This window comes from Squalius cephalus, assembly GCF_949319135.1.
Source record: "Squalius cephalus genome assembly, chromosome: 12".
Taxonomy (NCBI): domain Eukaryota; kingdom Metazoa; phylum Chordata; class Actinopteri; order Cypriniformes; family Leuciscidae; genus Squalius; species Squalius cephalus.
In genome coordinates, this window is record NC_137133.1 from 11654716 (window position 1) to 11681898 (window position 27183).

The 27183-nt window shown below is 37.5% G+C and overlaps 2 protein-coding genes across 3 annotated transcripts; one reads left to right on the forward strand and one right to left on the reverse strand.

Annotated features, from left to right (window-relative positions):
- The first annotated feature begins 690 nt into the window (after nt 1-690).
- Nucleotides 691-14067, forward strand: ptk2bb (protein tyrosine kinase 2 beta, b). Its single transcript, XM_079887848.1, has 31 exons — nt 691-835; nt 3087-3330; nt 3645-3823; nt 3934-4021; nt 4124-4203; nt 4357-4419; nt 4501-4555; nt 4897-5037; nt 5174-5248; nt 5885-5986; nt 6087-6216; nt 6474-6513; nt 6711-6739; nt 6840-6887; nt 6989-7083; nt 7311-7392; nt 8397-8497; nt 9071-9186; nt 9743-9843; nt 10051-10140; nt 11011-11215; nt 11335-11443; nt 11541-11600; nt 11844-11966; nt 12119-12268; nt 12360-12395; nt 12559-12583; nt 12721-12767; nt 12907-13041; nt 13471-13551; nt 13727-14067. The coding sequence occupies exons 2-31, from the start codon at nt 3139-3141 to the stop codon at nt 13961-13963; spliced, it is 3015 nt and encodes a 1004-aa protein (XP_079743974.1). The 5' UTR covers nt 691-835; nt 3087-3138; the 3' UTR covers nt 13964-14067.
- Nucleotides 14068-15124: 1057 nt separating this feature from the next.
- chrna2b (cholinergic receptor, nicotinic, alpha 2b (neuronal)) lies at nt 15125-26450 on the reverse strand. 2 transcript variants are annotated; one of them, XM_079887849.1, is made up of 6 exons: nt 25853-26450; nt 21922-22073; nt 19119-19163; nt 18829-18938; nt 16157-17309; nt 15125-15524 (listed from the first exon to the last, which is right to left on the reverse strand). In XM_079887849.1, the coding sequence occupies exons 1-6, from the start codon at nt 25923-25925 to the stop codon at nt 15399-15401; spliced, it is 1659 nt and encodes a 552-aa protein (XP_079743975.1). In that variant the 5' UTR covers nt 25926-26450; the 3' UTR covers nt 15125-15398. The 2 variants fall into 2 exon arrangements, with proteins under 2 accessions (XP_079743975.1, XP_079743976.1); XM_079887850.1 differs by having other exon boundaries at nt 25862-25999.
- Between the last annotated feature and the right edge of the window lie 733 nt (nt 26451-27183).

A 27183-nucleotide genomic window follows, 5' to 3' on the forward strand; every position in this document is an offset into this window, starting at 1 on the left:
AGTAATAAACATATAACACATAACAGTTAGTTCCGGACGGTGCCATAATCTGATTGGCTGAGCAGTTATAGAGCAGACGGGGTCTTCAACAGGTGATCCATGGCAGCGTATATAATCTAACCATTATTTTAATTTTAGATTTCAATCTAATTGTTCTGAAAGAAAAAAACATGTTAACGACCAACCAAAGCTATAGTTCACCTCTCTACTAAATGTTACACTGTCGCTCCTTTATTCAAACGTGTTACATACAATTCAAATGTCTCTTATGGTTATTTTAATGGATTTACAATGTAACACATCAGCAGTTATTGTTCAGGACAGATACTTTTTTGCATCACTTTACGAAAGAGCAAAGTCTAAAGTAGCCTAGTGGTTCCTATACTTGGCCACTAGATGTCAGTCGTGTCTTATGTAAAACAACATCAAAGTATTTGATGGAAATAAAATATTTTATTTCTCAGAAATGCTTAATTGATTATTTGTATTATTATTATTCCCTATTATTCCTGATTATTCCCATCATTTTTCATAAAACATCAGTTAAAACATATTGTGACTTTTGCTAACTGGATGGCGTTTCAAATCAAATGTGTGCATATTACAAATGTGAGAACGTGTTAAAGCGGTGACCGTTTGCTCAATCTCACCTATAATAACGGAGAGCAATTCGACACTGCTAGGAAGTGCACTCTCAAGCGAAGGGAGTGGCTTGAGCATTCTCTCTATCTACCTGACTCTGAGAGCTGGACTTTGACTGGGGATCTTAAAGGAAACAAGAAAAGAAAAAGAAAAAAACAACAATAACAACACAACAAGACCACAACTTTGCAAGGTTAGTGAGAAACTTTAATTAACACTGCCTTAACGGCGACGGGCAAAACATCTTACGAGCTGTTGTTTTCCATACTGTCAGGTCAAGTTGTTAATTTAATAGTAACAGACACTCATTAAAATCACAAAACGTGCAATAAATTCCGAAGTGTTGTAATATATGGACATGTTATTAATTCAAATACACAGTTTTACATTACATTTACATGCATTTATATTTAGGCTATGTGTATGTGTGGTGTTTTGGGAGGGCAAGTCTGCGCAGGTACGGTTACGTGCACGCGCATTCCATTGTCTACATGAAGTGCATGCATTCTGGCCACACAACCTGCTGCAATCTAGGAATAGTGCGGTCTGCCTAAACCTAGTGTTTATTTCGTCTTTAGAAGGGTTTATAGTTGTCAGTTTCTTAACTAAGTATTCACCCTTTGATAGGCGTTTACAGCAAGTCAGTACAGTAGCCTACTTCAGTTTTTGGCCTGTTTTGGGTAAGGAGGATTCAGGAAACCACACACAATTATATAATTAAATGCTAAACATAGTGCATATTTTATTATTCCATTAGAGTTGATAGTGAAAATATCAAGACTGTCAGACTTTTAAAATGTTCATTATCAGTGTCAAGTGTAAAATAACAATACCAGAACACAAGAGTGTGTAGCGAAATGTATCATTTAGCCTATAAATTATGTATTTATTCATTCGTTCTTGCTGTCTGCTCTCAGTCAGGGCATGTGCTTCACTATATAAACAAAACATGGAGCTTTATAATTCAGTGACTTATAAAAGTGTAATTGAAAAAAATGTTTGACATAAAACAAACTAAAATCTGTATTTTCTTTATTGTTTTAGAACTTAACATTGAAATACTTTATCCAGGTATTTGAAAATACTGTTTGCACGTAGAACTCCTCCCTTGTGCTAGTTCTGTTGTGTGTGTGTGTGTGTGTGTGTGTGTGTGTGTGTGTGTGTGTGTGTGTGTGTGTGTGTGTGTGTGTGTGCTCTGAGCTAGCGTTAGCTTGTAAAAACTACAGCCTCCAGAGGTCAAATCCCACATACTTGTTATCTGTGTTAGATGAACTATTTCAGAACAACTAGTCAAGTCGTTCTGGTTTCTACACTAATGTTTTATTCTTTTTTTCAACTAACCAGACTTTAAAAACAATGTCCACTTTACTGATGTGACACTGAAACTTTAGCCCTGTGTAAACAAATGATTAGTCACTTAAAATAAAGGCTTAACTGAAACCAAGTAAAGCTGGTACTTTATTTAGCCATTTATGACTCATTTTGCAACAGTAACTACTGCAAGGGATTATAATCTCACACTTAAAGAAACAGAGCACATAAAGGTATTGTCATATGCATGCATTGCACAGGACTGTTTCAGTTGCTTGTGCACAAACACAGGTAGCGTGGCAGTCCTGCTTTGAGCGAGTAAAAAAAAAAAGGTAGCCTTACTTCAAGGAATTCATTGCCTCAGGCAAACAAAACAGCAAGACAGGCCCTAAAAGAGAAAACACAGATGGATACACACGCTCACATACATACAAACATACATTTATAAACCTCCTATAAACTACAAGCTTGCTGTGCCTTTAGATTTTGTCAAACACCCTCTGGTAATCTCAGAACAAATCAATATTGTGTCAGCTCTATATTCCAGAAAATACAATCACATGGGTGTGGGGACAAAGAGATGCGATTATTTGAGCACAGAAACACAACCAGTGTGAGCAAACACAGTGTAAACTTTGGTCTAATGGATTTTTAAGGATGTGGACATATAACATCCATTTTGAATATGCTTTTTTTCAGGTTGTCTAATAACAATGCACAGTATTATATGGCTAGTCTACCATATATCAGTTATCAGCCGATTTTAGAAGAACATTTTGTACCTGTATTTGTTGATATTGTATATTTCATTGTGCATGCTAATTTCCCTTTATTTTACATGTAGATTACATTTTCCATCATTTTGTTGTGGACACAGAAGTGCCTCATCATCCAATGGTTACTTAAATGTAATCTTTAAAAACACTAATAATGTAATAACACTTCTAAATGTAATCTTCAGCAATTCTCAAAATGATATATCCCACTGTAATTATTACAATTCCTGCTGTAAAATGGTAAAAGTGATATAAAAGTATTATATACAATGTCATTAATTGTTAAAGCACACGCCACAAATGATTCATCTAACTATAAACAATGTTCTTGTTTTTCCAAACTGGCCTTACTACCAGATGAGATGATTGTGTAATGGTGTGTGAATATCTTTGAGGACATAACTTGGACATGGCGAGTGATGCAAGCACCCTTTCCTGGAAGGTACCCACACAGGACTGGGATGGGGGCATCAAAAGCCCCGACTTGGGTCCTGTTGGAGATGGTGGCCCTGTGAAGATTATCAAAGTGTGCTTCAGTAGCAGCAGCAACCTCAGCAAAAACTTCAAATTGGTCAAATGTGACAGCTCATGGCAGATCAAGGTATACATACAGTACACTGCTGTTCAAAAGTTTTTTTTTTTTAAATGTTTTTGAAAGAAGTTTCTAAATAGAAATTTAAAATATAAATCTTTTGTTACATTATAAATGTATTTTCTGTCACTTTATCAATTTAATCGATTTAATGCATCCTTGCTGAATGAAAGATTTTTTTTTTTTTTACTGATCCTAAACTTTTTTCTTTTCTTTTTTTCAGAATATATGATTGGCAAAACTAATTCATAGTATTTCTAGTAACACTATTCCAAATGTTGGAATACATTGTCTAAACACTTTGTATTTTGCTTATCCATCAGACTATCATCCAGTCTATTCTGATCAGTGGGCGTTTGGGTCCAAATGTACAGAACGCAGGCTGCTTTGGGCTGAGGCTCAAACACCTCAAATCTGAGGAGCTCCACTGGCTTCACCCAGACCTGACTGTAGGAGAGGTTGAGACACGCTACGAGAGCCATCATGCTGAGGCAGAGTGGAGGTGAGGTACAATGACGCTGGTCAACACTCCCACCCACATCACCAAATAAACTGGCTGTTATTTTAATGTTGCATATATATATATGTGTGTGTGTGTGTGTTTTATTTCAGATATGACCTTAGAATTCGCTACATTCCTGTTGATTTCATGAAGAGGTTAAAAGAAGACAGAACCTTCCTTTTGTATTTCTATCAACAGGTCAGCAAACATCTCCAGATTTGCTTTGTCTCTGTGGTTGTAACTTGTATGTAGTCACCTTTTGTTGCTCAGTCCATGAAAATACTGTTTCTCTTGTGGCAGGTGCGCTGTGACTACATGCAGCATCATGCTAGCAAAGTTAGCGACGGCATGGCACTTCAGCTAGGCTGTTTAGAGATCAGGTAAAGAACAGCAGACTCTGTTAGTCTGTTATCGAGTGCAACTGCAGGGCTTCATGAGCAACAACTGAGAATTTTTTTTTGTTGAACTGTGTTGAATTGGGAGAGGTAATGTCAGAGCATTGAGTGATATATGTGGTTTGTTCTGTCTTTCAGGAGATTTTATAAAGACATGAATGCCAAAGGTCTAGAGAAAAAGACAAATTTTGACTTGCTAGAGTAAGTTTCTATTTTTCATTTGTACAAAAGTCATTTTTAAAAGGTGATTTTGTTTGCTAATATCGTGGCTTTTTTATTTAGAAAAGATGTTGGTCTGGACCTGTTCTTTCCTAAGGGAATTATTGACAGTATGAAGGTTAGATTTGTTTTCTGCTTTTCAAGAGGTGACAATAGTTGATTGAATGGCCATTTCCCAAGTTAATTTTGTCTGTGTTAAATAGTACTAGTAATCATTTCTCCTTAACCAGCTGTTCGGCACAACCTATAATACCAATTGCAAAATGTTTACCGATAAGACATTTAAACTCAGCATAAATTCAGATTGGCAATGTATTTTTGACTGAGTGGATGAAGTGCGGAAAAGTAAACCCTCTCAGGGCGATCAGTAAAATAAAATAAAAATAAAAAAGTGGCAGCTTATGAGAGCTTAACACACTGAAATTCTACATCTAAACTGTACAATTTTGGTTTTAACAGCCTAAGCAACTTCGGAAGCTCATCCAGCAAACGTTTCAGCAGTATGCTACACTAAAAGAGGACGAGTGTATGATCAAGTTCTTTGAGACCTATGGAGAATTCTCCAACTTTGACGAGGAAATATTCCCTTGTGAGCTAGTGGTAAGTTTCCACAAGTTCCCCAATTTAGGTGTTCAAAAAATGTTGGGGATTATGCAAAGAATTGTGGCCATGTTAGAAATTGAACTCAGATTTAATGTACTACTTAATTTACTGAAGTCCTTCTCAATCTACACAGCAAGGCTGGAGTTTAGCAGTGGATTTAGTCATTGGTGTCAAAGGCATTCGTCAACGCACCAAATCAGACTCCACGGTGAGCAACGTCATACTTGGAAAAGCCTACGATCAGTTTATTTTCAGTCTCAGGACAGTTGTCTATGGATGATTAATTCTGCCACACAATAAAAATATATCTTTTTAAAGTTAATTTTGAGTTTTATCTTGACCTTTTTTCATCACAATTGTGAGTTTTGATCTCAGTTCTGACTTTTTAAAAAATCTAAATTGCATATTTATATCCCGCAATTGCTAGTTATATGAAGTAAACTATCGCAGAATTGCAATTGCATCTCGCATTTCTTTTTTCTTCTTCTCAGAATTCTCAGAATTCTGAGTTTACATCTCACAATTCTGTTTTTATGCCCAAATTTTTAGACACCTGACCTGTATGTGACGCATGCAGAAGTAAAAAAGCCAGAATTGCAAGATGTAAACTAAGAATTCTGAGAAAAAAAGTATGAATTGCAAGATGTATAACTTAAAAGTCTGTATTCTACAAAAAAAGTCAACATTGTGATATATAAACTTGCAGTTAGGAGAAAAAAAGTCAGAATTGTCAGATAAAAAGTCGCAATTACCTTTTTAATATTATTCTTTTGTGGTGAAATAAACTTTAGTAGTTGTCAGTGTCCAATGTTTTTTAAAGTTCATTCTCTTTTACTCTCCCCAGGCTGTCTGCCTTGCTGAATTTAAACAGATCCGAAGTATCAAGTATAACGCACAAATTGATGGCAGAACATTGTTACTTATTGATATTGAGGGTGCCAAACAGGTAAGAATGTGCTCACTATGCTCAGTATTAGGTTGTTAAACTTTGTATGCACAATGCCACTCATGTACTAAACTAGCCGTGACGTTTTTTCCATTCATAGCCTCTCTCTGTCAGCGTGGCGTCTCTGGCCATTGCAGAGAACATGGCTGATCTGATCGATGGCTACTGTCGGTTGCTTAACCACACAGACTCATCTTTGATAGCTGGACCAAATAAAAGTAAATCTCAAGGTAAGTCCCAATTAATGTATGTCTGCAAATGTCAATAGTCATTTGGCAAAGTGTCAATTAAAAGAGTTTGTGTTAGGTAGTTTCAGAGGCATTTACCAAGGAGATAAATGACTAATAGTTTTGCAGTTGATCTGAGAATAGAGCTTAGGGCAGCGTTCCTCTGAACGTTTTGAATCATGACTTTTGTGATTAATGTGGGATTGGGTATTGCCATATTTCTCTGTGTTGTAAACTGAGATTTATCTTTGCTATCTTAGGTGTGCAGTTGCGCAACTCTCTTCCTGAAATTCCCTCTGGGTGAGTACATCAACATTCCTCTATCTCTGTTTTGTTCTCCACAGAATTAATATTAATCACTATAACTCTAAAGTGATCTCATATGGAATCATTTACAATAAGTGAAATGGATCTGGACCTGCTGATTAAACGTTGCACATTTTTTAGAGACTTTTTTTTCACTGTCCTCAATGCTGTTCACTCTTTCCCGCTGTTAGGGAGCAGAAAGAAAGCTTCAGAGACAGCAGTGAGTATCAGACCCTCCCATTCAGGAACCCAGCTTGATATTTACTGTATTATTCTAACATCTTCTTGACAATGTGAATAACATCAACTCCATGTTTCAGACTCTGATATATATTGTGAAATCGCAGATGAAAAGCCACCACCACCTGGTATGTAACAGAATTGTTTTTTGTATCACTGTAAAATCATTATTGTTTGTACTGTATTGATGTTCAAGTCCTCTCATAGTTTGTCATGTGTTTCGCAATAGCAAAGGTTGGCCTGTACAGGAAAGATATTATCCTGAAACGTATGCTGGGCGAAGGCTTCTTTGGGGAGGTTCATGAAGGAGTTTATCATAAAAAGGCAAGCAGTACTTCCAGACACTTTAGATGTGTTATGATGCAACAAATACTAAAATGTTTTTTTGTTATTTTTGTGGGTCAAATCTGGATTTTTCCTTTTACATTTAGCATGATATTGATAGATGTCTCACAATAACATCAATACATCTTATCATCAGTGATTTAACTAACATGATTATGAATTTTCTTAATTTAATAATTTTAATTTTCAATAATTGTCGTGGTTAGACTGGGGAGAAGATCAGTGTTGCGGTGAAGACCTGTAAGGAGTGTGCACTTGACGTCAGAGAGAAGTTTGTGGGTGAAGCAGGTATGTGAATGTAAATGTCATGAGATGGGTGTTTCTTCAGCTGTGGGCACTTTTGAACCTGTGGACTTTTAGACAATACATATTTAACTTGTGTATATACAACAAGAGTATCTACATATCAATCACCAGAGAATTCTGTCATTGTCTGTCACAACTATCAACCTCATAGCATATCTCAAATGATACATTGTTTGATAAAAATAGTATTTTAAATATTTTTGGAATTAAATATCAGACTCCTTTGTCTTGCTAAGGCTAATATCATAGCTAGCATTTTATGTATCTTACACACAATTAATAAATATTTTTGCATAATTTTATAAAATTTCAGCTTGATAAGAAATTATGCACAAGGAAAAAAAAAGAAGAAAAAAAAAATATATATTTACCTTGCTTTATTTCCTTGCATTTTTGTTCTACACCAGTTGACACTCATCCAGGGGTCCGGGGGCCCACTAGGGGCCTTCAACAAACTTCCTATGGGGCCTCAAAATGACTTAAAATTATTTAAAATAAGACAAAGAAATATTTGTTTTTGTTTTGATCTGTTTTTTTTTTTATTATTTGAAGAACCACAGATTTTGTTATGTGATATATGAGGAAGCCTAATTTTAAAAGTGAAAAAGTCATGTAAATTAATAAAAAATGATAAAACATGCCATGTAATTAAAAAAAAAAAAAAAATCAATATACATGTTTCTAGTTGTCAAACTTGAAATCTGGTAGAAATAAAAAAAGTCATATAAAAATAGTTTTCACACAAGAGATATTGAAATAATATATAATGGTTTTAATGATGGATTTTCATATTCTCTGGGTCCACCATGACAATTATTAAAAATTCTAATTATATATATATATATATATAAAAAAAAATCATAATCATGTTAGTTAATTCACTGATGATACAGACAATAAACAATAAAGACATGATAAAATGTTAAATAATAATAATAATAAGTAACTGTATTCTTTTTTTGCATTATAACGTCCCACCCATCTAGTTATCATGAAGAACCTTGACCATCCACACATAGTGCGGCTGATTGGTGTCATTGAGGAAGACCCGGTATGGATCGTCATGGAGCTGTGTCAGCACGGAGAGGTAAGCAACAGCTCTGATGCTGGATGATATCACTCTCATTTTTATTATATGTCAAAACACGTCTTTTGGAAAATTGCAGGGCCAATAATGTTGTCACTATGAGGGATTTTTTTGGCAAGGGTGGTAATATATTATATGAGATAGAGGGGTTTACGTAACTTTTAAATTAAATCAATAAAATTCCCTTTCAATCCATAGTGTAATTCCATTTGCCAGGAAGGCAGTGATTGATGTAGCAAACTCAATTAAGTGAATGCCATAGATATGGCTCTATTAACATTTACAGGCTCTGTAAAACTGTCATAAACTGTTTACAAACTCACAGGAAGTTCAGTATTATGTGATTCTTGTCAAGTACAGAATCACTGGCTTGAGAAGTCAAGTAGTGGTAAGGAAACATGGTTACGATTTAATACAGTAACTAAATGCTTTAGAAACCATCATAGGGCCTGAAAAATGCCTTTCAGGGCAGCAGAAAGACTGTATTCCTATATGATGTGTAATGCTCCACTTTAATAAAGTGGAAATTGCCACACTAATCCTTTTCTAAAATACTTTCTTGTGTGCTTACAGCTGGGGAAGTACTTGACAAAAAATCAGCAGAGTCTGACCAGCGTGACTCTGGTTCTCTTCAGCCTACAGATCTGCAAAGCGCTTGTTTACCTACAGGGAATGAACATGGTCCACCGGTGTGACATTCAATTCAGTATTTTTAATTTACTTTGTTCTCCGTGGCTGCATTTATTTGATCAAAAATACAATAATATCAACAATATTGTGAAATATTATTACAATTTAAAATATTTGTTTTAAATTTACTACATACATGTAATTCATTCCTGAGATAGCATAGCTGAATTTTCAGTCTTGTCACATGATCCTTCAGAAATCATTCTAAAATGCTTTTTTTATTATTATTATTATTATCAATGTTGGAAACAATTGTGCTGCTTTATATTTTTTTTTGGAAAACCGTGTAAAATGTTTGAGTAGAAAGATCAGAAGAACAGCATTTATTTGAAATAAATAAACTCAAATTTTACTGACAAAAATACTCAATAAATGCTGGATAATGTGATCGTCAGGTTTTACACAAACTTGTGGAGTTCATGCAGCTCGAGTGCTACTGTCATTAAAGAAAAAGAAACAAACCAAATACTAAGACATTCTGAAATCTATGCATTAATCTTAGATTTTCATTATTGTTGCTGTTTGTCTTATGTGTTTTTGTCATCTGGTTGACAGGGACATAGCTGTACGAAATGTGCTTGTTGCCACTCCTGAGTCTGTGAAGCTGGGTGACTTTGGCCTTTCCAGATACATAGAGGATGAAGAATATTACAAAGGTTACCTCAGCTGTTTTACACACTCATAAAAGTTGTGATTTTTTTAATCATCGCATGATTCATCGTTTCATTCCCTGTTGACACTGCATCTAAACTCCGCTAGTGCCACGTTATATAAATCTTAGAAAATATTCTTAGCTGTGTTGATGTTTATATTTTGTTTAGCAGGCATTGGAAATTTCTCATTACCTTGCATTATGTCTGCAGCATCTGTTACTCGTTTACCGATCAAATGGATGGCTCCTGAATCCATTAACTTCAGACGCTTCACCGCGGCCAGTGATGTGTGGATGTTTGGTGAGTGAATAGAAGAAAATCATCAGATTTTAACACAAGGCCAGTGTACCAACCAATGACACTGTTACAGTAATATAGACAGACAATCGCTTGTAGATTGCCAGTTTAGAAACAAATATTTCTAAAAATCCCTTTCTCTTTATTAGTCATCATAAAGTTCTCGGAGGGCACATCATTATTTTTTATTAATCCAATTTTCTGTTTTGGCATGCTTAACCATCCTCTACTTGAAAACATTATTCAGTGCCCCAGGCCCACTATCAAACTTAATTTAGACAAATTACCATACAATAACTGACTTTCATTTCCTTCACAACAATTTGCCAATTTTTCATTTTAAACTAATTTCCTGGTTTACTAAATAATCATATTGGAATAAAACATATCTGTAATAATTTTTCTGTACTGTATTAGTCTTTGATCAACTGATAGCTTGATAGCTTGAGACGTCAACAGATTTTATTTTATTTCTGACGCCCCTCACTGACACATGGGGTAAATAACACATGACTAGAGAGACAGAGACCCCTCTGTTCGTAGACCTCAGCTGCCATGTTCTGTAAATCATCACCTGTCACTCAGTCTCTCTGATGGATGGCTTCACATAAGAGTGCAGATGCACCATCATCAGTACTGAAGCAGGGGAAAGGTGAACAGATGATCCCAACATTTACTCAAGCTTTGGCCTCACTTTTCAGGAAAGAGGAACTGAAAAAAAAAAAAAAAACTATTCTGAATTAAATGTCTTAAATGTTCAGTTGTATCAATTTATTGCATATTTGCGGAATATAAGTATTCATTTCTTCTGAGAAGAGTAAAATGTGATTCCTCCTCATGTCCATTTTATTCTCTCGTGTTGCTCCCGTCCAGCTGTGTGCGTGTGGGAGATTACGAACCGAGGTAAACAGCCGTTCCACTGGCTGGACAATCGTGATGTGATTAACCAGCTGGAACAGGGCAACAGGCTGCCCAAACCTGAACAGTGCCCTCCTGCCCTGTACTCACTCATGACCCGCTGCTGGAGCTACGACCCCCGCGAGAGACCCACCTTCACTGAATTAGCCTGCAACATCAGGTTTCTTCCCAATAATAATCACTGTTATTGATATAATATCTTGCTTTTTTCTCTCTAAATTATATAAAATGGTTCAGAACATTGCATTAACTGACATTTTATCCATCTTTTTTTAACAGTGATGTCCACCAAATGGAGAAGGAGGCGGAGATGGAGAGAGAGAGAGACAAAGCCCGTAACACCCGGTTCCTGGAGCCCAAGATTAACATTAGTGAACCTCCACCAAAGGTAGCTGTCAGCTTTCATTGGCTTTTTGTTTGCCTTTACACTCAGTTACAGCAGCACATTCCTCTTAACAGTCAGTGTATTTTGTTTACACCTCCAGCCTTCCAGGGTCAATACTAGCCGCTTCGGAAATACCCTTGGAGTCGGCCTACATCTCCAGGTAGTGTGTTCTTTTTGTTTAAATGTCATATATAGGAAATGTATAGTTTTAAGTTTAAAACACTAAGCACTGATTTGTTGTAAATATAGAATATAGAATCAATGAATATTTAATTGAATATATATATACTGTATATGATGTATTACTATAATAATATTGTACATAATAATAATTGTAAATGATTATATTTTATATTTATTTAATTTTATATTAATTTAATGTGTTCTGCTCTTATTTCACTAGCTTAATGAGGCTTTATGTGCCAGTTCACCTGACCTGGCCAGCCCGTGTGATTACCAGTCACCTGTGGACTCAACCAACTTCCTGCCCGTTCCCAAGGCCTCGCCCCGTCGCCTCAGTCTTGGGGTAAAATTAAGCCATGATGTCTATTTTAAATGTATTTTCATTTAATTTCATTATTGTATTTGTTTTTTATTTTTAATAAACAATATAAAAAATAAAATCTAAAAATAATTGTAGACTTTTATTAGAACTTTTATTGTGTGTGTACGGGGTAGGAGGGCGAGTTCAGCTTCGGTCCATCCAGTATGGAAGATGCCCAGAGGCTGTGGCAGGTGGAGAAGGAGCGCATGCAGGATACTATGAAGATGCAGAAAGAGCAGATGGAGGAGGACACCAAATGGTTGAAGAAGGAGGAGAAGCTACTGGTAAGGAGGAAAACATTTTTACCAACCTCTTATGTAATATAGGTCTGTCTTTAATATTTGTTATAATACACATTGCATGGTTCTTTCTAAGGACCCAATGGTTCACGAGGGTGCAGATATTCCTGAGGTGTGTATGTTCTTTAATTTTTAAAACCCATATCACGTTTTATCAATTATACTATATTTTCATTCCAGTTCATAGATCTGAATGATGTACTTTGTAAAAAAATGACTACCACCTGAGTGTAAAATTTGACAACCCCAATAATTATTTTTTTATTAATTATTAGGCACCTGAACCACCACTTAGTTATGGTAAGTCCTCTGCATTCTGGTAAAAAGTCAAGATACGGATGTACATGTATTTATATTTGATGAGAAAACTAATGTAATTCTTGTGCCAGATTAACTTGTTACCTCCTATACTGACTGTTTCCTGTATCCACTTAAAGCTGAACTGCATCATCCTCCTTCGAAACCACCCAGAACTACAGTGCAAGTAAAGACTTGCTTACACTCATGTACAGTATGCATGTTGTATATGTTTAATGTGTAAATAATTGACCCCACTTTCCCAGTACAATGGTAGTAACAATTATTCAGTTTAATGTGTCTTCTGTCTGTCATCCGTCTTTCAGCCTACACCTACAGCAGAGCTGGACCGCTCAGAGGATAATGTGTACCATTGTGTCATGGACGTGGTGAAAGTGGTGGTGCAGCTGAAAAATGACATTAACACACTGCCATCTACTGAATACATCTCTTCTGTCAAAGTGAGATTACCGCCTGGGCGGTATGAGGATATATCAAAGTGACAATATAAAGTGTCTATATAGAGATATTTCTACTTGAGTACTAAAATTTATTGGCACTTATTAGAGTGATAAAGAAATGTGCATGATTGAGAAAATAAAGAACAGGACGTGCATGATGTTAAAAAGAGTTATTAAGTGCAATAAGCTGTGGAAATAAAGAACTAGATGCATTACTCACACTGACTGACAGCCTAATATACCTTGTGCCGTCTGTGTCATTAGTGTTAAAACAACAAAAGACAAAAGAGAAAATTACTCAACAGGAATTTTGTATGTTCTATCTAATAAGAATCAGTTTATATTTAATGCATACAGTGAAAAAAAAATATTTAGGCCTAAATTTAAAATGAATGTATTTGTGTATTAATGTATATAATTCATTTGCAGACTGTCGGACTCTCATTAAGAAATCTGATCAACAGTGTGGATGATATACTACCAACTCTGCATGTTTCCTGTAGAACAGAGGTATCAGACCTGATTTCATGACACTAACAATATAAAGTATAAAAATAAATGTTTGCATTTCCCAAGTGAAATGCCCTCTCTAAGTGTTGCTAAAAGTGAGTTTAATCTTCTCCAATACAGATTAGACTTTAAGAGCACAAAGGTGAACTCAACATTTCTTTGTCTCTGCTCTCAGATCGAAGGCACTCAGAAGTTGTTGAATAAGGACTTGGCCGAGCTCATCAGCAAGATGCGTCTGGCCCAGCAGAACGCCATCACCTCTCTGAAGGAAGAGTGCAAGAAACAGATGCTGACAGCGGCCCACGGTTTGGCCATGGATGCCAAGAACCTGTTAGATTCTGTAGACCAGGCACGGGTGCGCTCGAACCTGGCCAGACCCAAACCTGAGGACGTAGACTCACAGACTGACTAGAGGAGCAGCTCGTGACATGCTCACCCGCAGCTTAAGTACAGGACAGATTGAATCATCTGTTTGCATAAGATTCAGTTCTCAATGTAATAACAGGGCAACACAAACACCAGTATGGGACATGAAACATCCAATAGAAATTCAGGCTACTGTTAATAACAGCTAGCTTGCTGAACCCTCTACATGACCTAACATTGCTCTGGACATCTTGTCTTATTAATTGCATTTTTATGTATTGTAGACCAAAGCTATATAAGAGAATCACATATAAGCAAATGTGCTTTTTATGTTTGCAAACAGCATTAAAATATGTTGTTATTGATAAATGTTGTCTTCCTAAAACACCACAGATCAAAAGTGCAAATATAACCCTTTATATGTGTATCTGTATGAAAGGGGCTATTTGTAGAATTCAGAAACCCTTGTGATTAGCGACACCGGTGGCCGTTAAGTGAACTGCAGCCAGCAACTTAAAAGAACACGCCGACTTTAGCTTATTCACCGTATCCCCCAGAGTTAGATAAGTCCATACATACCCTTTTCATCTCCGTGCGTGTCGTAACTCTGTCTGACGCGCCCACCGCTAGCCTAGCTTAGCACAAAGACTGGAGGTAAACGGCACCAGCTAGCATACTGCTCCCAATAAGTGACAAAATAACGCCTACATTTTCCTATTTATTTTACATGTTGTGATTTGTTTAGTCACAGTGTGTACACATAACAAGGTCACATGAGACACAGCCATCTTCTAACCGTATACATACTGGGAACTATATTCTCAGAAGGCGAAGCACTGCTACTTGGGCGGAGTGTTTTGGGTACTCATCACTACGGTACACCTGTAATAAGTGTTTATATTCTGATTATTTTAGATCGGTCGGGTCGGCACTGCTCCAGAGGAGCCCAGTACGTGTGTGACTCGTCATAGACAGAGAGAAGTAGCTCCTGCTACAATGTTCTTCCACAAGACTCGTGCAGTTTTGTTTATTAACCGCTAGAGCGCCAAAAGTCACGGACTGATGCCACATACCAACAAACCACTTTGTTTCTATATCTTTTTAGTGTGCACTCCTTGATATGAACAGTAATACGATATGAGAAATACCAACCGCAGTGATTTTATTTGTGTAGGCTAACTGATTAAAGTAAGTCACCGTGTATCTTGTCCAGTTGGCACTTTTAATTTGGACAATAATATTCAAGGTTATACAGTACATTCAAATACAAGCTTTCTCATATACAAGCTTATGTCCTCTCAATTTCTGTCCTAAAAAAAACACACAAAAAAAACAGGCGTTTGGTGCCACATTCCTGATGTCAAACATGCATTTTCTTACCCCATGCAGGGGAAATATCCCTGCTAGGATTGGCGTTGTGTCCCCATGCTGGTTCTTCCAGTGGAAGCCCATAAGTTATAAGTCTTTATAAGAAGTGTTTTCTAGATCATGCCTGCGAGCCAGGGCGGGAGAAACAGCCCGATTGTGCCCAGCAAACACACTATGATGAACATCCATAAGAAGATTCTGTCTATTACCATAGCAACATACTTCCAGTCCTCTTTTACCTGTGTGAAGAGATAAGACAAATGAGTGGATTCTTATAGCAGTAACACAACTAGAAAATAAAAGCTGGAGTCAAACTTTGATATTGACTCGACAAATCCTTTCTCGGACGTTTGAAATAGTTAATAGGTCTGTGCCAAGATTGCTAGATCTACTGTAGCTTGAAAGCTATGGGAAAAGTTCATTTATTTTATAAATAAATATTAAAACAAAATAAATTGAAAAATATTTAAATTACAATTTTATATACTACCGTTCAAAAGTTTAGGAGCAGGATGGGGAATGCATCATAATTTATAATGTTACAAGAGATTTCTGTCAAATAAATGCTGTTATTTTTTAACTTTATATTATACTTGATACATCATATCAAAAGATATTATCCTGATGTAAACATGTATCACATTTTCCACAAACATATTAGGCAGCACAACTGTTTTCAACATTGATAATAATATGAAATGTTTATTGAGCAGCAAATCATCATATTAGAATGATCTCTGAAGGATCATGTGACACTGAAAACTGGAGTAGCCTAATGATGCTGAAAATTCAGCCTAAATAATAAAATCTTACCCACCCCAACACTTTTGAACGGTAGCATACAGACCTCGGAAATCTTAAAGAAACTTACACTAAAGTCAGCGTCTTCTGCTCTCAGGTGGTCTGCTATGTAGTGGACCCCCTCCAGAGCTTGCAGGACACTGGGGGACAGGGGAAACCCTGGCTTGTCTGCTATCAGGTTGTCAGGCCGCTTCGTGACAGTAGCTCTTCCACTGGGCTGCCTGGAAGCCATGCCCATCTCCAGTCTAGGGGAGGGGCCGAAATTCTGTAGAGGAGGTGGAATTGAACCAAGAGGGCAGGGCGAAGCAGTTTGGAGTGAAAGTGAGATCGCGGAGGACAGCGTCCCCAGTTCTAAGTCCTTATAACATAAGCGCCTGCGGGACTCCTCCCCAGAGTCCTCCCCTCTAAACCAGCTAGTAGACGCACTGAGGGTTGTGTTTGCCGGTCCAAGCACCCGGGACGTCATTCCTTGGCCCTGCCGCTGCAGGAGGAGGAGTTTCTGCCTGCGACGGCTGTCCGGAGCAGGTCTGCGCATGAACAGCCACCGTGGGATCAAATCCAAGAAGACCGAGTGAACCCAATGGGGCATCTTATGAGTGCTGGGCGAGCGGTGATGGACGTTAAGCACGAAGACGGTGATAACGATGGACAGGGTGACGAAGATCATTGTGAAGAGCAGATATTCGCCGATGAGCGGGATCACGAGCGAGGTGGACGGGATGATTTCTGTGATGAGCAGCAGGAAGACGGTGAGCGAGAGGAGGACTGAGATACACAGTGTGATCTTCTCACCGCAGTCTGACGGGAGGTAGAAAACCAGCACGGTTAGGCAGGAGATGAGCAGGCAGGGAATGATGAGGTTGATGGTGTAGAAGAGCGGGAGACGGCGAATGATGAAGAAGTAGGTGATGTCTGGGTAGATCTCATGGCAGCAGTCATACTTCTTGGTGTTGTAGGTGCCAACAGCATTGATGATGGCCCACTCACCGCTCTCCCAGTAATCTTTCAAGTCCACCGTGTTCTCTGTGGGCTCCAGGTCGATTTTGGCTTTGTCGTAAGTCCACGAGCCGAATTTCATCTTGCAGTTCTGCTGGTCAAAGGGGAAGAAGGTGACATCGATGCTGCATGAGCTCTTGTAGATGGCAGGTGGAACCCAGCGCACTTTACCTGTGTGGAAGAGGTGGGCTTTGGTCATGTGGGTCACCGCAAACTCCCCATCTGCACTGAAAAGGACAACAACATTTATTTCAGCAGTTGCCGCTTTACTGCAGGAAAAGCGGCAAAATGGTTTCATGCATCTACAATTCAGTAGGAGTAATTTGGCAAAATTCAAATTTGCTTTGAAGCAATTAAAACTATGCTTGCAGACACAATGACTATTACAATGGATGTGATGTTTTATTACTATTTTTATTATTATTTTCCAAAACCGTTTTTTTTTTACACTAAATATACACAATTTGGTTATAGGACTTTTAACTGATAAAATAAACGAGATGATAAATAAACGATAAATAAATGATAGTAATAATAGCTGATAGTTTTACACTACACAGTTTGATTATAGGATTTTTATAGACTTTGATTCTTTTTTCTATTTTATTTATATCACATATATAAAATATAAATAACAGGATTAATGATGCTTTAAATAAATAAATCATTTGCAAAACAATATAGTCAAGCTATTTTCTTATTATTTTATAAGCTATGTCATGTCATATCCCTTTCACTTGGAGTTTCCTGACAATGAAATCTTTTTCAGACAGGACAGATTTGTTCCCATATTTTAATAATGATCCAGCAGTGAACAGTGTATGAACTGCCTCTGCATTACCACTTTCAAGCAGTAGGTGGTAGTCTAAACAAACTTGTGAGTTCATTTCTGTTTAAGTGCAACTCTAATGGCATTGTATTACATACAGTGTACCTTATAGATCATGTCACTGCTTATGCGCTTCCGACTCTGCATTTCAAACAGCCTTTTACGCTCTGGCTTGATTTCTTTGCATTTAAAGGGGTGGTTGATTATGAATTCACTTTTCTAACTTTAGTTAGTGTGTAATGTTGCTGTTTGAGCATAAACAACATCTGCAAAGTTTTGACGCTCAACGTTCAAAGCAAAGGGAGATATATCCTTTTAAAGAAATTGCTTTTTAAGGACTACAACAAACGGCTGGAAGGGACTACACGACATTCCTCACGGGTTAGTGACATCACTAACCCTATAATTTACATAAACTCCGCCCCCGGAACACGATTTATAGATTATCATATGCTAATCAATGACTAGAAGATAACTACACATAAGCTACATAAATTCATCAACAAACCATTCAGAAATGTTGTCTACATGTTGTCACTTCTTCTTGAGTCTCTCCATCTTTCTAACTCCGGTTTGAGCATAAAAGGCTAAACGTTTTTGAAATTTTCAGTGCATGTCTGTGTGAGGTAAAAGGACACAAGCTGTTGAAGCTCCGCCCTCTGTGATGGGTGCAGCAGCTCATCTGCATTTAAAGGGACAGACACAAAAACTGTGCGTTTTTGCTCACCCTCAAAAAGTGACAACTTTAACATGTTATATAAAAATATATGTGGGGTATTTTGAGCTAAAACTTCACATACACACTCTGGGGACATCAGAGATTTATTTTACATCTTGTGAAAAGGGCATTATACCACCCCTTTAACTTGTGGGAATTCATGCGAAGTGTTGTTTAGCTTAGATAAATTGTTACTCACTTGTTGTACAAGACTATATCCGGGACCCAGATGAGTTCAGACGGAACCCTGATAGAAGTCACATTGTCAAAGTCTGAAGGCTTCCAGCGTAGTTTATAGTCATTCCACTCCTGAGAGAGAGGCCACAAATATTTAAGAAATTAAAACTAATTCATTACAAAATGTCTACCACCATTATTTGCCAATTCGAGGTTATTGTTATAATCATTTTATTAATTAAGCAACTTTGCTCTTATTTATGGTAAGATAAAAATCTCCGTTCCTCATATTAACTTTCCTGTTGAACATACCTGCTTTAGCCAGACATTTGTTGTCATCATCTGATTCTTCTCGTCCTGTGGAGGAGGAAAAGAAGGAAGGACAGTGGGTATTAGATGAGTCAGGATGCTGGGTTTGCTCCAGCAGAAAGCTTTTGGTTCAGAAAGGTCACAGACACCTTATAAATTTAATCTTCGGATGGACTTGGATACTTCAAGGACCATGTACCCTAATTCATCCAGATTCTAAGGTTTTAGGGCTGTTAATATGGCAATTTACTGTAGGAAGTTGGTGTTACTGTGGCACTTCCTCTATTAAATGAATATTTCATGACATCTGTAAGCAAAACAAACAACAACCGGCATTTTGTTATTTATTGTTATTATAAGTACACTAAGCTTTAAATGCCTTGGGCCAAAACAGACCATTGTTCCCCAATATTGATCAAGGATGCACTTTAAGTGTATATATTTTTTTTAAAGGTTTGAAATGAATGGGAGTCTGAAGTTGTGTAAGCTAATGACAGGGACAGGGACTTCTCAGTTTTTTCTTCAATTTATCTCAATTGCAGTCTGACGAAATAGTAGTTGTATAGTAATAGCATAAAAATAGTAATATGTTTACTACAGTGCCATTCAAAAGTTTGGGGTCAGCATTTATAATAAGATTTCTATTTCACATAAATACGGTTCTTTTGAACTTTATAGTCAAAGAATCCTAAACAAAGTATCAGTTTCCACAAAAAAATATTAAGCATTTATAACATATAAACTGTTTTTAACATTGATAATAATAAGAAATGTTTCTTGAGCAGCAAATCATCATATTAGAATGATTTCTGAAGGATCATGTGACACTGAAAATCCAGCTTTGCCATCACAAGAATAAATTACATTTTAAAATATATAATAAAAAAAAAAAAATATATATTTTAAATTGTAATAATATTTCACAATATTATTGTTTTGACCATGTTCTTGATCAAATAAATGCTCTTACTCTCTTAATAAATATTTTTAAAAATCTTACCGATCACAAGTTTTATACACATTTAGACACGAGCATATACAGTGAGGAAAATAAGTATTTGAACACCCTGCTATTTTGCAAGTTCTCCCACTTAGAAATCATGGAGGGGTCTGAAATTGTCATCGTAGGTGCATGTCCACTGTGAGAGACATAATCTAAAAAAAAATCCAGAAATCACAATGTATGATTTTTTAACTATTTATTTGTATGATACAGCTGCAAATAAGTATTTGAACACCTGAGAAAATCAATGTTAATATTTGGTACAGTAGCCTTTGTTTGCAATTACAGAGGTCAAACGTTTCCTGTAGTTTTTCACCAGGTTTGCACACACTGCAGGAGGGATTTTGGCCCACTCCTCCACACAGATCTTCTCTAGATCAGTCAGGTTTCTGGGCTGTCGCTGAGAAACACGGAGTTTGAGCTCCCTCCAAAGATTCTCTATTGGGTTTAGGTCTGGAGACTGGCTAGGCCACGCCAGAACCTTGATATGCTTCTTACAGAGCCACTCCTTGGTTATCCTGGCTGTGTGCTTCGGGTCATTGTCATGTTGGAAGACCCAGCCTCGACCCATCTTCAATGCTCTAACTGAGGGAAGGAGGTTGTTCCCCAAAATCTCGCAATACATGGCCCTGGTCATCCTCTCCTTAATACAGTGCAGTCGCCCTGTCCCATGTGCAGAAAAACACCCCCAAAGCATGATGCTACCACCCCCATGCTTCACAGTAGGGATGGTGTTCTTGGGATGGTACTCATCATTCTTCTTCCTCCAAACACGTTTAGTGGAATTATGACCAAAAAGTTCTATTTTGGTCTCATCTGACCACATGACTTTCTCCCATGACTCCTCTGGATCATCCAAATGGTCATTGGCAAACTTAAGACGGGCCTTGACATGTGCTGGTTTAAGCAGGGGAACCTTCCGTGCCATGCATGATTTCAAACCATGACGTCTTAGTGTATTACCAACAGTAACCTTGGAAATGGTGGTCCCAGCTCTTTGCAGGTCATTGACCAGCTCCTCCCATGTAGTTCTGGGCTGATTTCTCACCTTTCTTAGGATCATTGAGACCCCACGAGGTGAGATCTTGCATGGAGCCCCAGTCCGAGGGAGATTGACAGTCATGTTTAGCTTCTTCCATTTTCTAATGATTGCTCCAACAGTGGACCTTTTTTTACCAAGCTGCTTGGCAATTTCCCCGTAGTCCTTTCCAGCCTTGTGGAGGTGTACAATTTTGTCTCTAGTGTCTTTGGACAGCTCTTTGGTCTTGGCCATGTTAGTAGTTGGATTCTTACTGATTGTATGGGGTGGACAGGTGTCTTTATGCAGCTAACGACCTCAAACAGGTGCATCTAATTTAGGATAATAAATGGAGTGGAGGTGGACATTTTAAAGGCAGACTAACAGGTCTTTGAGGGTCAGAATTCTAGCTGATAGACAGGTGTTCAAATACTTATTTGCAGCTGTATCATACAAATAAATAGTTAAAAAATCATATATTGTGATTTCTGGATTTTTTTTTTAGATTATGTCTCTCACAGTGGACATGCACCTACGATGACAATTTCAGACCCCTCCATGATTTCCAAGTGGGAGAACTTGCAGGGTGTTCAAATACTTATTTTCCTCACTGTATAGGTTTAACTATAACTGTATGTAAGTCCTATATAATATAGCATAGTTAGTGCAGTTAGAACAATTAGTTGGAAAGGTGTTAACATGTTGAAATCATGATAATTTGGGTGCCACTGACCCACACATACTTTTTATTCCCTCTTTTCAAGAAATAGCCTGTAGTACCTTACCACATCAATCAGCTGGGCGATAGATAAACCGAACTTGACGATGACAACATCAGAGGTGTTTGGTACAGGCCTTGACCACTTGTTGTAGCCATCAAAGAGCTTTTTGAAGAGATCATCTTCAGCATGTGAGTGAGTCCTCTCACAACAAGAAACTGTCAGTGGAAAAGACATTTAAACTTTTAAAAACATTTACAGACATTATTTTAGATTTGTGAAATAAACTGTTTCAAAATAAATTCCAATATATAATAATATATCTTATAAGACTAGTAACATTTTTGATGATCTAATACTGCAACTTTTTAGTGAACAACGACAACAACAAAACACTTGATATGTTTAGACTTGGTATACAGTGAGAATTTCAAATAACTCATATAATCTGTGTTCATGTGACTCCTGGTTAACACACACACAAGCATGAGGCAGTGGAGACAACTCATTTAGTTTTATTGTCCTATCCACAGCTTGTCATCATATAATGTCATGCACATGTAAACTACAAAACATCCCGAGTGGTAGAGAAGCTTAAAGCAGTTTCACACGCTCAGCGTTTTGAAAGTTTTCTTATGATTTGAGAATGGCATGCCAAATCATTAAGCAAGTGTGAATTCAGCAAGCTGGATTCTAAATACTTAATGAAATAATGGGACAGAGAGTCTATTAATTTATCTAGGGTTCACTGTGCGCACTATTTGCATGTTAAATAAGTAAAACATATAGTATTAAAGCAGGGGATTAACTCTCATTCATTTCTCTAATCATTTATAATTACACGCACCATCACTTCTCATCCGTCGACTGGCAGTAATGGATTTGCTCAAAAATGTTTCCAGGCGAATTATTTCACACGCTTAAACTTAAGCAATATCACACTAGCAAGAGTGCTGTGTTTCCGAAAGTCAACGGTACAGTGCCGCAGGTAATCCCAGCTGGAAACACCATGATTTGCCAGTGTAGTATTACCTGAACAATAAAAAGTTAATATTGAGTAACTTACATTTTAGGCAACAATATTACCAGTTACTTTGTCTGTTGTTGATCCAACAATGAAAATACTTCCAAACAAAGAACCCCTGCACACCTCTGAGCAACACAAAACACAGCAGGTGTTTCGTTCCTGAATGAATCAGTGTGTTTTAAGGAATTGGTTGAGTAAATGATTCAATGACCCATTCAAAATATCACACTCTTATCACAGGCCTACTAAGTTACTCTTACTATAGATGTTGCAGAAATATCATGGTTACCACAGTGTCAATCATTGTACCTTCGGGAGTGAGTTGTGTTCCGTATTCATACAGAACAATTATTTAGAGGATTAACTCCTGTATTTTAAGTCAGCATGAAATGGAAGATGCAATAGTCTTTTCTTCCCTATTGTGACGTATATATCCAAGTGAAACGGCTTCTCGAACAAGAAGAAATGTAGGGCGGGACTTGATTTTTGTCATGGAGTATTATTTCTGTAACCGCCAGAGTTACATAGTGATAAAAGTAACGTAGTAAATATATACCTAGCCCTTTTTTTATTTCACTGCAATGAGTCTCTCGTGTTTAAATGCAAAAATGAGTGACGGGCTGTCTGGAATGTGCTAACACGGACAAGCGGAGTGATTCAAACAGTGAAAAGTTTCAGTGCTGCCTGGTACACTGGAACGCTGCTTGAGAACCATAACTATTCACTGTTCTATATGTAAGTGTTCCTTTAGACCTAAAGTACTTAAAAAAAAAAAAAACCTATCTCAAGAACATTGCTTCAAACACCTGATATGTGAAAAAGCCAACAGTTTTTAATGATATGGGCCAGTGTGGCTAACTGAATGAGATTGATTCTCTTCATTTTCCAGGAGGAGATGCCCTGTAACAGAGCGTAGACACCATTAAGCCGGCCAACTCCGGTCTCAAGTCTGAGCTGAGGTCTGAGGAGGCATTAACACAGAACCCTGAGGACAGTGTTTGCAGATAGTATGTGTCAGGCCTGCTATATTTGAGTGCTGTAGCGTGGCTGGAGTTGCTCTCTGAGCGCATTCATTTGCTGTGTGGTGAAGTGAGCTCCCATGGGTCATGCTGGCACAATGAGTCACACTCTGGGCGAATGACAACATGCCATTAACAAGTCAGATTTAGGGTCTGCACCACAGGGTATTAGCACAGTGGGACATGATGTGAAACCCAAGCACAGCCAACGAATACAGTCAGTGGCCTCCAGATAGGAAGGGAAATAATTTCTCACCTCTGGCACATTTCTTGCTTTTTTAAAGCATATTATGGCCAGGCCATGTGGTTCAAAGCTACTCTGAGGCAGGAATTTTATATTTTTAGAAGAAATCATCCTATATCTAAATATATAACCCAAATGATTCATTTATAGCTTAAAATAAAAGAGGTGTTCATTAACCAACCGGCAATATGGTTTAATTGGTAAAAAATATGCAGATGTTTTCTTAAAGAACAATTTCTCAGTCGTCATATTATTATTCCATTTTTTTTAACCATATCCACTAAAATAAAGCACAGATAGATCCTTGGTAACTTTGTATTACTCACCATTGTCATAACAATAAACAAAATGTTGCAAGATTGAGAATCCTTCTTTTACACTGCATTTTTTTTTTTTTTTTTTATCGTCATAACTTTTTGTCCATACATTCCACTTGTTACAATTTTTATCATATCATCTTGATTTTATGAGTTTTCAATGCTTCCACTAATTGTCTTCTAATTGTCTCAATTTTATAATAAAGTTATAAAAAATGTTAAATAGACAATTACACACACACACACACACACACACACACACACACACACACAGTGTACAACGTTTAAATGAGATATTTTTTTCTGAAGTAACAAAAGCCTACTATAGAAATTATAGATTTTTTTTTTTTTTTGTGTGTGTGTGTGTAATGAACATCAGAATCCTATAGCCTCGATCAGAATTCCAGTTTGGAATGGTGACGCCTGCGTCAGTTCTGCAGCCTCTCCAACAGCGCATCTGTTCTCCAGTGTGAGAGTGAGGAGCACAGCAGGTGGACGGGTTCGACTATACAGTCTACAGACTGTAGTAGATCAAAGCCTCGGACCTGAAATTGATTGGCAACCCGCTTCTTCGTGTATCTCCGTTCAACTTTGGAAACTTTCCAAAGCGCGGGGATGTTCTTAAACCAACCCGATGCAAATAGCGGTGGTAAAGTGCATCCAGCTGCAGCTCGAGTGCTCGGGAGGTGTCAGATGCCCGCAGTGATATTCATTCATCAGGAGTCCAGCGGCTGCTGACAGCGAGCGGACACATAAATGAAGAGTGCGAGCGTAAACGCAGAGTGATGAGCAAGCCCAATAAATCTGCCTTGATATAAGCGACATTGGACACTTGGCCGTGGAGAGGACGTTTCATTTTACTGGCAATCGTGCGTGCCATTCTAATGCCTATAGCCTACTACACATCTCTGAATGTGGATGTGAAAGCCAAACAGATACACTGTACCCCTTCGTATACCCCTCACGATGATATGCTGGTCTTAGCTAAGATAACCACCTTAAAAAACAGCTTTTAAAAAAAGCAGCAGAGAAAGCAAATTGATCAGTCACCACTGCACGTTAGTAATGCCTAAAACACACATAAAGCAAACATATATAAACTTTATAGAAAATGTATCTGAAGATGAACTTTTTTGTTTCTTGTCCAGGGTGGCTATTAGCTGGTTTAAGTTGACGGACCAATTTAGACCAGCTACTGATTATAGGCTACCAGATTCAGGGGGTAGGCTAAGTGTTTTGGGCAAATGCCAACTGTTTGACCTGCCAAAAGCAGTTTGGACTGACAGTAAATGACCAGTTATATGAGTCTCTCCATTTCTTAAACAATAGCTATATTTGTGGAAAAATGTGAGAAAAAAACAAACAAAACAAAAACAGAAGTGAAACTTACTTGACTCACATAGGATAGTGAAGAGAAGAGTAATCCGCAGGAAGAACCGCTGCTTCTCAAAGCGCTCCATCATACAGCCAATTCCACGCGACAGTTTCCGTATAATTCAGTTTTTCTCATGGCTTCTGTGTTTTCTGTTGTGTTGTCAAACTCATTCTACATCTGGGGCTGGTGGTTGCTATTTAGGGTGAGATGTTCTCCTCTCACACAAGTTTGCTTTTTCCTTTTCTTTTCCCCCCCCTTTTTTAAAAAAAATGAAAAAATAAAAAATCACGTGTATTTTAAATGCTGGCAGAATTTTCATAAATATGTTTCGATTTAAGTTGCATAAATCCCGTGTTTATCCATATTTCTCCAAACTCGAAGTTTCCTGCTCTTCTACGTGAAAAGGCACGATGATAAGATTAAGTTTTGCGCACCTGTTCAGATGAAGATCAGGAACACAGATTCGGTGCTGCAAAATTATTATTTATTTCCATATGCATCCAAAAATATTGATTTTTATAAGCAGATATATCCCAGAGTAACTCCATCTGTGTCAAAAAATGCATAGATGCACTCATGACCTGGCTCCTGCTGTTTCCAGGGTTTACTCCAGACTGAGCATCTCTCTCTCAGTCCGCCCATCCACTTTCATGTCAGGCAGAAAGGGAGGGAGGGACCTCATCACAAGTTCACGAGCGTGACCCGATTTCAAATTCAATTAGCAACTAATCTAAATGTCATTTTTTTCCCCTCTCTCTTATATAAACAATGAACACACATTTAATGGATACGTGCGCGAACTCGTATAACAAACATCCTGGGCCAATTAAACCTATTGGATTTTAAGTGATTAAAATGTTAATCAATTGAATTGCATCTTATGACCGCTAGAGGTCAGGGTAGCTGAATAAATGCTGAAGGAAAGCGAGAACTCAGGCAGAATTCGGTGCAACTGACACATTTTTTTTTTTTTTTTTCAAGAGACAAGACTCTATTAGAATCTATTCATAATATCATTCATGCTTGCTGATTAAACACACAGGACCGGAATACTGAAAGATTCTATGAGCCGATTATGGAGAGAGGAATATGCTATTGTCAGCACGCACTTAAAGGAGAAGTTCACTTTTAAAATGAAAATTCTGTCATCATATACTCACCCTCATGTTGTTTCAAAGCTGTATGAAATTCTTTCTTATGCTGAACAGAAAGGAAGATAATTAGAAGATTATCAGTAACCAGACAGTTTTTGGGTCCCAATGACTTCCATAGTAGGAAAAAAATATACTATGGAAGTCATTGGGACCCAAAAACTGTCTGGTTACTGATATTCTTCTAAATATCTT